The sequence below is a fragment of the Gymnoscopelus microlampas genome (genome assembly GCF_963454915.1).
Source record: "Gymnoscopelus microlampas genome assembly, chromosome: 19".
NCBI classification, from domain to species: Eukaryota; Metazoa; Chordata; class Actinopteri; order Myctophiformes; family Myctophidae; genus Gymnoscopelus; species Gymnoscopelus microlampas.
This window is the reverse complement of record NC_139956.1, coordinates 32,139,120-32,153,014: the sequence shown is the minus strand read 5'-3', so window position 1 is coordinate 32,153,014 and position 13,895 is coordinate 32,139,120. Positions and strand designations below refer to the sequence as shown.

The 13,895-nt window shown below is 41.2% G+C and overlaps 1 protein-coding gene across 2 annotated transcripts in view; it reads right to left on the bottom strand.

Annotated features, from left to right (window-relative positions):
* Positions 1-13,895, bottom strand: part of kirrel1a (kirre like nephrin family adhesion molecule 1a) — a 52,415-nt gene that overhangs the window by 6,643 nt on the left and 31,877 nt on the right. Inside the window, exons 5-14 of one of the 2 annotated variants that reach the window (XM_084042777.1) lie at positions 13,019-13,169; positions 11,477-11,582; positions 10,722-10,870; positions 9,425-9,552; positions 8,474-8,600; positions 7,927-8,027; positions 5,785-6,001; positions 4,803-4,910; positions 3,284-3,411; positions 1,700-1,777 (exon numbers count right to left, since the gene is read on the bottom strand). In XM_084042777.1, coding sequence (XP_083898903.1) covers positions 1,700-1,777; positions 3,284-3,411; positions 4,803-4,910; positions 5,785-6,001; positions 7,927-8,027; positions 8,474-8,600; positions 9,425-9,552; positions 10,722-10,870; positions 11,477-11,582; positions 13,019-13,169 — 1,293 coding nt within the window. The remainder of the gene's footprint in view (positions 1-1,699; positions 1,778-3,283; positions 3,412-4,802; positions 4,911-5,784; positions 6,002-7,926; positions 8,028-8,473; positions 8,601-9,424; positions 9,553-10,721; positions 10,871-11,476; positions 11,583-13,018; positions 13,170-13,895) is intronic. The other variant, XM_084042778.1, reaches the window with a different exon arrangement.

The following is a 13,895-nucleotide window of genomic DNA, read 5'->3' as shown; positions in this document are numbered from 1 at the left end:
ATCTGTATTATTTTAGATTTCTCTGGCTATTCAAAAATAGCAGATCTACCAGCTCGTAGCGCGCCGCTCGGTGGGTCGAGAGAGGCCGCCTGGGAATCGGACGGTCACCGTTTCGCACCCACGGCACCCATGGCCTGCCCGGTCTATGTGTCCCTCCCTGAGCAAGACATTTAACCCCTAACTGCTCCCTGGGTGCTGTATTAACCCATTAAGACCTGAGGCGATTCTACAAATGTTTTCTAAATCCTAACAGTTTTTTAAAAAATATTTAGAATTTTATTTTTGAATTAAAATTTAAAAACAATATATATACTGTATATATTCAAAGATTTGCGCAAATGTTCACGATTTTTCAAAAAAATAGCAGATCTACAAGCTCATCTGCTATTTTTGAATAGCCAAAGAAATCAGATTAAATGACTATTACTATAATTATTATTATTGTGGCTATATGGGTAATGTTGTCCTGGAAGGCAGGATTTCCATCAGAAGAGTCAAGTGTTTATTCTGGATGAAGGTGATTCCAGTATTCTCAGCAACTAGGGTATAATTAGACTGAAACCATGGCAGCAATTGGACCTTGTATATCAGTACAGGACAACCAGAACGTCTTCACTCCTTCTGCCAGGACCTTGTGTTGAGTTTTCCTTCTATTGGAGCCATGCACGGTCAAATCTGCAGTGTTTAAATCAACTCTGAGAGTGTACACATGTGGTACCTTTGTGCAATCAGAGAGTTACACATGGGTGCTGTAATAATTTGATGAGCGGAACCGGTTCCGGTAGGAGACATAAAGAGTCTCCTTTGTGTCTCCTACCGGAACCGCTGCCTACCGGTCCGCTGGCCATCAAATTATTGGCTTAGGAATGCGACAAAAAAAAAAAAAATATCCACGAATTCAGGTGACTAATCGAAATAAATACTTTTTTTTTGGGGGGTGAACTATCCCTTTAAGCACTGTGAGTTCGACAACCTTGGCTGTGGTTAATTCATAATATATTTTTGTTCGTTTGGGACCCAAGAGTCCGTTCCTAGAAATGCAGTGGAGTCAAAAGTACAATTGTGAAAGTCACCAAAAAAAGTGCAAAAACAACAAGCACTCAAGTAAATGTACTTGGTTCCTGGTGTGCAGTGGTGTAAAGTATCTAAGTACATTTACTCAAGTACTGTACTTAAGTACAATTTTGAGGTACTTTTACTTTACTGGAGTATTTCCAATTGTCTATTTTACTTCTACTCCAATACAGCTCAGAGGCAAATATTGTACTTTTACTCCACTACAATTATTTGAAAACTTGAGTTACTAGTTACTTTGTAGATTTAGATTATATTACAAAACATGCATTAACCACTTCAGCCCTGTATACATATTGGCCATTTGAACATTGCCGATCTACAAGCTCACAATGCATCACGATGTGACGCATTGTAGAGCTTGTAGATCTGCTATTTTCTGCATTCTGCATACATTTTCAATTCTGGACGTTTACTTGTACACTTTCTACGCTGCAGTATTGATACTTTTACTTAAGTAAAAAGATTTTAGTACTTTTTCCACCACCGTCCGTTCCTGAAATATGCAGTGGAATCAAAAGTACAATTTTAGTGGAGAGAAAGTCACCAAAAAAAAGGTGCAAAAACAAAAAGCACTCGAGTAAATGTACTCGGTTCCTCAGGTCCACCGCTGGTGTGGTCTTACCTTCAGGTCGTACTCCTGGCGCGTGTCCAAGGTGTCACTGCGGAGGTCAGACTTCAGCTCTATGTCGTCCTTAAAGGGCTGATTGGAGGGAGAGAAAGACACAGAGGGGAGAAACTAAATCGTCAAACGACAAAAAACCAAAATAAAGAAATGATAAATAAACAAAAAAAGAACGGGTGGGGGGTGGGGGTGGAGCAACGTATAGAAGAAATAAGGAAGGAAAAGAAAAAGGTGACAGAACGAATCAAGAGAGTGTTAAAAAAAACACTTAGAAGAGACATGTTACAGAGAGTTATTGAGTCTGTATATTAACCACTATTTACTATACTTACTATTACTATAGGTAACCCTATTTTTGCATGTTATTATAGGCGAAAAAAAGGTAATAAAAAATGTCAAACATTTTCAATGTACAAACATGTAAAAAGAGTAGCGAAAAAACAGATCTACAAGTAGAACTGCAGAACCTTTGTGCAACACCGTTGTTCTGTGAAGTATAAAATGGGGCTTAAAGAGATAGTTCACCCCCAAAATGACTTTTTTTCTATCGATTAGTCACCCCATGGAGACTTCAATTCATGGATATTCTTTTGTTTTTTGTGTCGCATTCCTAAGCCAATAATTTGATGACCGGTAGCGGTTCCGGTAGGAGACACAAAGAGTGTCTCCTACCGGAACCGCTGCCTACCGGTCCGCTGGTCATCAAATTATTGGCTTAGGAATGCGACAAAAACAAAAGAATATCCATGAATTCAAGTCTCAAAAAAAAGTGTTGATAGGGAAAAAAACAATTTTTTTTAGGTGAACTATCCCTTTAAGTGGTTAAGCTAACATTATTGGAGGCCACACCGCCCCGGCACAGCGCAGGGCGAGGGCATGGAGCTACAGCACGTCAAGGTTCTTCTTTTTCTACAACCTCAGGCTACGTAAACAGCGTAGCAACCCGCAACCAGTGGTGTATAGTAACTAAGTACGTTTACTCAAGTGCAATTAAGTACAATTTTGAGGTACTTTTACTTTACTAAAGTATTTCCAATTTTCAATGCTTTTACTTCTACTCCACTACATCTCAGAGTCAAATATTTAACTTTTACTCCACTACAATTATTCGACAACTTTAGTTACTAGTTACTTTGCAGATAAATGATTACATTATAAAACATACATTAACCATGTTAGCCCTATTTTATATCTAGGCTATTTGAAAATATACGATCTACAAGCTCACAACGCGTCGCATCGCGTCATTGTAGATCTGCTATTTTCAAAAATGTTAGTACTTTTACTTGTGGTACTTTAAGTAAATTTCGATGCCAATACTTTTGTACTTTTACTCAAGTAACATTTTGAACACAGGCCTTTTACACGTAACAGAGCATTTTTTATATTGTGGCATTTCTACTTCTACTTAAGTAAAATACCTGAGTCCTTCTTCCACCACTGATCGGCTATTTGAAACTAGCCGATCTACAAGCTCCAGCTTTTTTACTTTTGGTACTTTACGTATATTTTGATGCCAATACTTTTGTACTTTTACTCTTTAAGTAACATTGACCACCACCGCATCACCATGGCTATACTCACCGAGTACATGGCCTTGACCATGCGCGAGGCCGTAGACACGCTGCCAGAGTCCTCCTCCAAGCTGTGGGTCTCCTTGTTGATGGTCTCCACCTTGATGTCGGGCTTACCCAGCGTGACCCCGCGCCGACCTGCAAAGAGCAAAACACAAACACGCGAAAGGCGCGGAGTTGTAATACATGCTGGGTATAATAGGTATGGGGGGGGCCTTGGCGTCTCCGCGGCCCCCTCCCCCCTCTCCCCTGGTGAGTGTTTGTATAGGCGAGAGGAGCGAGAGCAGAGGCTACCCACATCCATATGGTGTACGGTTATTTGCCTCGCAGGTGTGGGTCTTGTACTGTGTATGTTGTAAAGTGTATTCCAACTGTGACGAATGCACTGCACACTCCCCTGATCATTTATAACTCATTGTTCATTGGTCCATGTTCAGTCACACTCTCAGAGGTATCTACAATTGCACGGGATTTTCCAGTGCAATTCCGGCTTTTGTCGTGTATACTGTAAAGCAGTGGTTTTCAAGCCTTTTCATATCAAGGTCCATTATTTATTCGGAAATTTGAGCCGCGGAACCACCATTTGATGAGATTTTTGATGAGTCTCAGACCCAATACTTAGAATATTTTGTTATCGTTGGGTTGGATAAGATTTTGTCCACAATTCCATGCTGTATTGATGTTAGGAGAGATAACAGGCAAACATCAAAATAACAATTCTTTAATTAATTAATGCAGATGTTTAACTCTTGAGAGCGTAAAAAGGAAACAAAAAATGAAACTTTTCAATAAAGCTCCTTTGAATTTAAATTGATAGGTAGATGATGTGTGTGCCAGTGGTGGGAAAAAACGTTCGTTTCAGTGAACGAACGATTTCGTTCATGTTCACGGCAATGATCCGTTCAAATGATTTGTTCACGTTCACCGTTTGGGCAGTGGTGGCCTAAAGGTTAGAGGAGCGCCCTCGTTGCCGGAAGGTTGCCGGTTCGAATCCCCGGACCGGCAGGAAAAATCTGGGTGGGGAAGTGAATATTCACCACTTCCCCAACACCACTGAAGTGCCCTTGAGCAAGGCACTGAACCCCAACTGCTCCAGTGGAGCTGCGTAGTGGCCAACAGTATAAGACTGTGGTTGTACTAGTCAGCTCCCAGGTTTTAATGTGTCTGTCTGTCTGTGTGTTTCTATGTGCAGGGCGTTGCTGAAAATGAGCACTTGTGCTCAGCTACTACCCTGGGTAAATAAAGGAGAAAAAAAAAAAAAAAAAAAAAAGTAGCGCTATTAGTCTAGTGAAAAACACTATTCGCGGGAGCGTTATTATTACGTCACGCGTACAGCCCGCCCTCCCGTCCTGTGTATGGGGGGAGGGGACGGGGGTTCACGTTTACGCCAAAGAACTAGTTCTTTTGAACGAATCGATCATGAACAACCCATCACTAGTATGTGTATACAGTAGGTGTGTATACATGAAGCGTGTGTGTGTGTGTGTGTGTGTGTGTGTGTGTATACAGGACGTATGGTTGTGACTCACTGCCTTTGCGTTGCCGGTAGAAGATGAGCACCAGGACGAGGAGACAGAGGAACAAGAGGATGGTGCAGCCCACTGTCCCACCAGCTATTATCCCCACCGGGACCTCATCTGGAAGGCATGGAAGGAAGAGAAAGAGAGAGAGAGAGAGAGAGAGAGAGAGAGAGAGAGAGAGAGAGAGGTAAAGAACGGAGAGAATACGAGACAGAGGGAAGGGGAGAGAGGGCGAACGGGGCGGAGAAAGAGCAGAACATAATGCTTAATTTACATTCTGTTCTGTGTATGACGCCGTTGCTTGCCAAAAATAGCCTGGTCTACAAGGTCACGATGCGTCACCGTCGTATGACAAAGAATAAGTAGTAAAGTGAGTCAATCCGGGAACGCATACTGAGTCATAGATTGTTTTAGCTATTATTTTATACTTTGGGCTTTTTTTTTCTTTTGTTGAAAAATCTTGAACATCTATATGTTTTTTAACTCAAATCTTCGCTTCTGGGGATTCTACACGTGTCTTCTAAATCCTAACAGTTATAATAACAGCTATAATATCAGTGGTTCTCAAACTTTTTTCACGTCAAGGGCCACACAAAATGATATATATTTGTCCCCCCCCATCTCAAAATATTTAGTTCCAGGGACCCCCCCCAGAAGCAAAGATTTTAGTTAAAAATGTATACATTCTTTATTCAAAGATTTGCAAAAAAATGTTTACGATTTTTCAAAAATAGCAGATTTACAAGCTCGTATATCGAGCTTTTATATCTTCTAGGGGTCCTGGAGGGGGTTCCCCAGCAGCATGAGTAACAGTTTAACCCTGTTTCATACGTTGGCCATTCGAAAAATAGCCCGCCTACAAGCTCACAACGTGCCGTGATGTGACGTGTTGTGAGCTTTTAGATCTGCTATTTTTGAGTCTCTTGGGGGGTGGTCCGTGACATGAAAATGTTTGAGAACCACTGCCATAAGATACGGGTTGGGCACGCACCAGTCTCCTCTAAGCTGATGATCATGGTGCCCGGTCCAAAGGAGTTCCAGGCGGTGCAGTTGTAGGTGGAGAGGAAGTCGGACTCCATCACGTTGTTGATGGTGAGGGTGGAGAGCACCCCGCCGCCCTCGGCCGTCGACTTGCTCTGCTCCACCGTGTACCTCTCCAGCAGGGTCCCTCTCTCCTTCTCCCACACGTTCTCCTTCCACGCCCACACCTGCAGAATACGCACATTGTATTTAATATTATTATTCGATTGTTTTTAATTGATTTGTCTTAGTTTTAACAGCAACAAGACATACGTTAAACCACAGGACTGCGAGTGATCACACAGTGCATTAAGCAATAAAATAAAATAAAATAAAATAAAATAAAGACAGTAATACAGAACAAAAAGACACATTTTTTTTTTAGATTAAGATAATCTAAAAATTGCTGCCAAACCTTAAATAAATTCTCTGGACAGAGCCCCCGGTCTTTTTAAATGATTCTATTATTTTAATCTAGTAGATAAAAGTCCTTTTGCCGCCCCTATACTTCCAAGGACAGGTGCGTGGGAGAGAACAGTCAACATGGATGAAAAACAAGTGGTCCTGCACACTGTCTTCCCTTTGAAAATGTATTTGTTGCAATGAACAATGTTGCGGTCGAACTGACCTTCATCAGGTATCTCCATGATGAAGGTCTGATAAAGAATTTCACTGCCTGCAGTGTTGCTGCCAGCTGAATTGTACAGTGCATGTGATAATGAAACACCAAAACAAAACACCAAAGACACAAATTTGCAGAGACGCGTTCGCACATAATAATAACACATGCACCTCGCATGACAACCTGCGGTAAAAGCAGCAACAGTGTGTTGTGCACCTCGGGCTAGCGGGCTTGTTCTGAGTCAGTGAGAGAAAACCCTGAAAACGCTAAAAGCAGCTGTATTATTCAGCATGGAAGCACCGAGAGGGCCGCTTAATTATATATGAGGCCACATGTTCCCATAATCTGCCCATTTATACCAGGAGAACGGTGGACTCTCCCTGGCTGTGGCGTTTACCGGGACAACTGTTCCTCGTCCCGTCCTTCATATTTCATGAGTCTTTTCCTGTCCCTTTCTCCTTCCACAGGCTGCATTAAGAGCGTGCACTATGTGAGTCAGGACGGATCACGGTCACCCAGAGTTGAATTTAAACACACATGCGCGCTCACACACGCACACGCAAACGCACACGCACACGCACACACACACACACACACGCACACTCACATGCGCACACGCACACACGCACACACAGGCACACACGCGCACACACGTTTGTATTACTATATTTGTGAGGACGTCAACATTTTACGACGCCGATTTCATGAATGGCATTTTGAAAAACGTTGGCCAATTTAACCTATAATGTCGGAACACAGCGTGTCGCAGCGCATCACGTTGTGAGCTTGTAGTATAGTATAAAATATGGAAAACACTAACCATATAACACCTAAACCTGACCTCTAAATGTCTAATCCTAATCCTAACCCCAACCTGAATATTTTTTCTAATTGTAAACATTATCTCCAAAAAATATTTTGCTCATATTCTACTATACTTGTGGGGACATTTGGTCCTCGCAATAATAATACAAGCACACACGCACACAGACTCACACACACTCACTCTCGCACAGGACTATCTGCGACCGAGCCACTGCAGCCGACTGGAGAAAGCTACAAAGCTGATTCTAGAGGCACTGAGCTAAAAGTGAGCTTAACGTTAGCGTTGTTTTGTTTGCGTGACAGACCGTGCAGAAATTGCGGATGACATTCAGGGGCTGAGTCACTGTGTGAAAAAGGGGGAAGAGTGCGTAGTAGAGCCAGAGGCATTTATAAATAGTAAGATAGCCTAGTCAAATTCAAATTCGCACATTATAGTACTGTGTGTCTCTTTTTTTAATTATCGAATAATATTCAACTGCATTTCAAATGTTTCATTTGAATTCGTATGCGTTTGTAAAATGGATACACATTTTATTTTTTTCCACCTTTTCCCCACTTCTGTTACGATACGCCTTCGTTTTTTGCTTCCGATAAGCACCAATTAAACCGCCGGTTGAGTCACGGGGGATCAAAGAGGATGAGGCTGTGTTCTGTGTTCTCACTTACAATCTTGTCCGGGGGAGGTGTGCTAGCGATGTAACATTTGACCTCTCCTCGCTCTCCTCTCACTGCATACTGGACCGGTTCACTGGAGATGATGGGAGGACCTGAGCCGAGAGAGAAAATGAGAGAACACCAGAGATATAAAAAATAGGGAAAAAAATAGTAATAAAAAAATGAAACAAACCACTGGGCGCCGAGATCGCTGAAGCGCGATGCTTGAGCACTGGTAAGCAGTGGTGGAAAAAGTACTCAATTTCTTTACTTGAGTAAACATTGCAATGTAGAAACACTCTGTTACGAGTAAAAGTCCGGTAACCAAAATTGACTTGAGTAAAAGTACAAAGTACAAAAGTATTGGCATCAAAATATACTTAAAGTACTCATTATGAAGAATGTCCTGTTTCACAAGATATCATATTATGTATCAAATGAAAATAGCAGATCTACAAGCTCACAACGCGACGTGCTGGGGGCTGCTCAAAACAAACGCTCAAAACGAACGCTTTCTGAGGACACGGGCTGTGTGAGAAAGAAGTGTCTCTCCACTGACCGTTGACGGTGAGCGTCACCTCCGTCTCTCCGACGCCGATCCTGGGGACGATGGCCTTGCACACGTACTGGCCCGCGTCCGCCTGGCTCACCGACTTGAGGAACAGCTGGTTGTTGTTGCTGAGGACCTGTGGGGGAGGAGGGGCACGAGCAGACTTCAAAGATGTGAGGAGAAAAAAGAAAGAAAGAAAGAAAGAGAAGCAGAATGTGGAAACGAGAAAAGAGCAGGATGTATCCACCTGACTGACTGACTGACTGACTGACCAGTGGTGGAAGACGTACTCAGATATTTTAGTTAAGTAAAAATAGCAATACCACAATATAAAAATACTAAATATGTTACAACTACAAAAGCATTGGCATCAAAATATACTTAAAGTACCAAAGTACTAAAATGTTTGAAAATAGCAGATCTACAAGCTTGGCTATTTTCAAAAAGCCTATGTATAAAATAGGGCTTATATCTGCAAAGTAGCTAGTTACTAAAGTTTTCAAATTAATTGACTGATGGATGGAGTGAAGGAATGACTGATTCACTGACTAATGCACTGTTCACACCCACTATTATAACTATAACTATAACTATAACTATAACTATAACTATAACGTTTAAAAAAAATCTCAACTCAAGTGCATGCCAAATGTACATTATGTCTTTGTTCTGTTTTTATGTGAGATGATCACAATAGAAATAAGTCTCTGACTATATTGTTTTTTTCCCTCGATTTTCACAATTACAATTACAGACACGTACAGGTCTTGTGAACATTTCTAGCATGAATGAAATCAGATAAAAATACAAATGAAATAAAAATAAAGTGGACGGCAGAGTTCCCACTGCAACAATAATGACACCCAGTCAGTGTGGACACTCACATATTAAGTATCATTATAGTTAAATGAGTTGGTAGGATGAAGAGAAGTTGGCTGACATGACACTGAGGACCCCTACCATGTTGGAGCCCTTCTTGAACCAGGTGAGGGTGAGCGGGGGGTTGCCGGCCCACTTGCAGTTAAGGCTGACGTCAGAGTCGATGTTGACTGTTTTGGGCTGGGGTTCCACCAACAGGATGGGACCAACTGAAGAGACAAAGAGGACTTATATCAATACAGTAGCTCTACTCAGGGACGCAGAAAGGGGGGGGGATACCCCCCACTTTTGGGATGAAGAAGAAAGAAAAAGAAAAGAACTCTGACATCTACACTTCATGGAGTACATTTTTGTACCGAATTAACCGACTTAAAGTAACAAAAACACCCAAAAAAGTAACAAACCCGGTAAAAAAAAATGTTTACACGCACACGGTTCGAAAATGCCCTCTGCATCCTTGGCTCTACTCCAGTGGTTCTCAACATTGTTCATTTCAAGGACCACCAGGTTGATATGCATTAGGCCAGGGGTCTAACGTTTTTTTTTTCAGGTCAAGGACCCCCCTAGCTGAGGGAGAGAGATGAAGCAGGGACCCCCACTATATATTGTATAAAATCGTGTTTTTAAAAGTCATATATAGGTTTCATATAATAGTTTCATAGACTTATTTGACAGCAGCACTATCATTGTGTAGCGTTGTGTTGGATTCATATTAATGTGTATTTTCAGACAGTTAACCACTTAAACCCCCAATAGCCTACTTAGAAAACTTGGTCTGCTATTTATCCCCTCTTTGCCAAAAATATTTTTGGCTAATGTTCCCCCAGGATAGGGATGCTGGGGTTCAAGTGGTTAATGTAAGAAAATAAAGTTCACCCAAAAAACGTATTTTACACACTCCATGAAGCATTGAATTCATGGAGATTTTTATTTTATTTTCGCATTCCTAAGCTAATAATTTGATGACTGGCGGTCTTTCCGGTACGAGACTCGGATACATTAGCATCTTTCCACCGGTAATCAAATTATTGGCTTAGGAATGCGACAAAAACTAAAAAATCTCCATGAAATCAATGCTTCATGGGGTGTGCAATTTTTTGGTGAACTACTCCTTTAATGTTAATGGTTAATGGTATGTTGTATTTGAGCTTCAAAGGGTCAAAGAAGGGGCGGAGTTGCCGCGGATGGAAGACAGAGAAACAGAAACAGGGAAAGGTACGATACAGTGAAGTGGGTTTCAATGTATTTCATTAAAAACTTAAACTACAGCATGAACCTGGAAAGGAATAAAAAGAAAAACGAAACGTGGCGAAATAAGAGAGGTGTGTGTGTGTGTGTGTGTGTGTGGAGATGAGACGAGCGGCTGCAGATGACTCACAGTGCACATCGACCAGGATGCTGACGTTGGTCTTCCCCACGGCGTTGAACACCAGACAGGACACGGGCTCGGTGAAGAAGGAGTGGTCGGCCTTGGTGGTGAAGACGCTCTCCCTGGCGCCCTGCAGCACCACGCCACCCTTGGCCCACCTGATACCGGTGCGGAAAAAAAACGACAACAACACATCAGCATGGACGCACGCGCACGCCAAGGTTATAATGGTTTTGGATTTTTCATTTTAGTTTCTAAGTCAGTTAGTTTCTAGTTTGCGTTAGTTTTTATTCGTTTTAGTGTTTTAGTTTGTTTTATACTTTCGGCCCTTTTCAATCCTGCACCAAGAGTAAGTATTGTGTAATAAAAACTCAAGAAAAGATAGCATTTAAAAAAGAAGACTCAGTTAAGGATTAAGCTTATAAATAAATAAAGAAACAAAAACTAAGTCAATCATTTCAGTTCGTTATAGTTAGTTTTGTACAGTAAACACACAAGTTTCAGTTAGTTATGTATATATTTTTTTATTCAAGTTTTTATTTATTGTCAATTCATGAAAATGTTTTATCAATCTCATCAATCTCATAATACTCGCATCGTGAGCTTGTAGATCTGCTATTTTCACTACTTGTATGCAACACTCTTGTATGATGTAGGTCATTCATTTATGAAAAAATATAAAAAGTTGAAATATGGAGATACAAGGTTTCTGTCCAACAGCAACGATCACTGTATAAGCATGTGTGTATGTGTGTTTTACAGACCTGTAGCCCATGATGGGGGGGTTGGCACTGGCCTGGCAGGTGAAGGTCACCCTGTCCCCCTCCAGGACAGAGCGGGGCTCAATGGACAGGGTCACTGTGGGGGGGTCTGTGGGACAGGAGGAACAGTGTGGGTCATGCATGCAATCATATAGCAGCTTTGTCAGAGTGGAAGTGATATGGATGTCATATTGGTGCAACTTGTTTTGTGAATGAAACACAATTTTGACCAATCTCTGGTATCTTAACCCATTAAGACCGGGAACGCATCTGTGTCATTTTCTGATTTCTTAGGCTATTTAAAAAATTAAAATCTACAAGCTCATCGAGCTTGTAGATCTGCTATTTATTTTAAAATCGTGAAGATTTTTAAAAATCTTAGATTTTTTTAAAAGCGAACATTTGTAACTCAAATCTTTGCTTCTGGGGATTCTACAAATGTCTATGTTTTCCGAAAAACGTATGTTACTATAGTATCAGTGGTTCTCAAACGTTTTTTTCCTGTCAAGGACCCCAAAATGATATGTGTTTGGCAGCGGACCCCCATCTCAAAATATTTTGTTCCAGGGACCCCTCTCCCCACCACCCGCCCCCCCCAGAAGCAAAGATTTGAGTTAAAAATGTTCGCTTTAAAAACATAGTTGGTCGCTGGTTGACGATAAGGATTGCCTGAAGCTCAAAGCACAACTCCACTATACCCGAGCGGGCGTTCTGTCTAAGCGTATACCAGTAGAAACTGAAGTTCAACACCTGTGTGTAGGATATTCCGTATAATAATGTTTAGATTGGGTAAAACACCACTTTCACTGTACCCATCCTATACAGTGGACATCCTATACAGTACTGTATATCACATTGTGCATATGCATTTTATAGGCACTTCCCATTGTAATGCGTTGAAGTTCTCCGTATGTATAATGATGATAAGCCATTGCTATACACTAGGCTTTGGTTGGCAACAGCAGCTTTTTTTTGTCAACATTGCGGGTGAATATTGCTGCTAAAAGCTGGCAACAATGTTATAAAAGCAATAATACACTTGAGGCCTTGCTATATTGATTATTCTGTACCATAGCCACTGTCATTTAAGGTACTCCACTTTGTATTATGTAATGTAATCACAATATACCATCCAATACTCATTCTCTCCTGTATTATTGCTTAATTATAGACAGAAATATGAGTTGCATTTTGACATTGTGGGGTGATATTGCCTGAAGGATAAATTAGATTACAAGGACACAATGAATATGATTACTCTGTAGGATATCAATGATAAAAGAGCGTTAGATAAAGAGAATGCTATCAAAACTAACAAACGGGTCCATCATCAGCGTTTAACAGCGGATGGTCATTAGTGGTCAGTATCGACTCAGTAGTGATCTAAATCAGAGATTCCAAACCTGTGGATCGTGGCCCAATGGTGTGCCGTGGCGGTATTGCAATTTGGCCCACAAATAATTGTCAAAACTAAGATTTGAATGATGAAATAACATAAATATTAAATAATGTATGTTAAATGACATGGTATGAAATGGCTCTTACGGTGGACATTGAGGGTGACGGTGGTGATCTTGCCGCTGGGGGCGGCCAGGTTAGTGGCCACGCAGCTGTAGTTCTTCCCCGTGTCCGTGTCCACTGGCAGGATGGGCAGGTAGCTCCGCGTGGTCACCCTCTTCCGGTCCGGGAGCACCTCCTGAGGACAGGGAAAAGGGAGAAGATGTAAAACATGCATGGCCGGGGAGTGTGTCACTCCCTTCCAGAGGGGACAAAGTCAGTCTCTCCGGTACCTCTCACCCTGTCTGCTATCTCATGATTCGATTCGATTCTGATTCTTGGGGTCACGCTTCGATTAAAAAAAAATATATATTTAAAAAAAGATAATTCCCAATCAGTTTAATCCAAATTATTATATTGTTTTCATCTTAACTTTAACAACTAAGTGTAGCCTAGTTATTTCCGACAGCTCAAACAAAAACATATATTATGCCAGAGAGGGTTGTGTAAAAATTCTTGGCTTTAATGGAATCTTAGATGTAGTTCTATTTGATGCAGAAACACAACATAATTGCTTTGACGCAAGTAACATTAACGAGCGTCAGCTGTAAAGTGACACACACACCTCCCCTCAGGTGTGCTGAAGTGGAGTTAGTTTGAAAAAAGCCCTTGAATATGACTGAAGACATGATGTTTACTGTGATTATGGTAAGCTTACATTTCATATCACAAACACCATAGTGTAAAAACTTAAACCAGTAAAAAAATAAAATAATAATAGTTTAATTAATCAATAGATTGGAGGTGCCCAGGATCAATATTATGACCTTGTTGTCTAAAGGCAAGAGCTCTACCGACTGAGCTACCCAGACTCAAAGTCATAATTGTGTCATAATAGGTTAAATATTCACCGAAAATAGAGGGG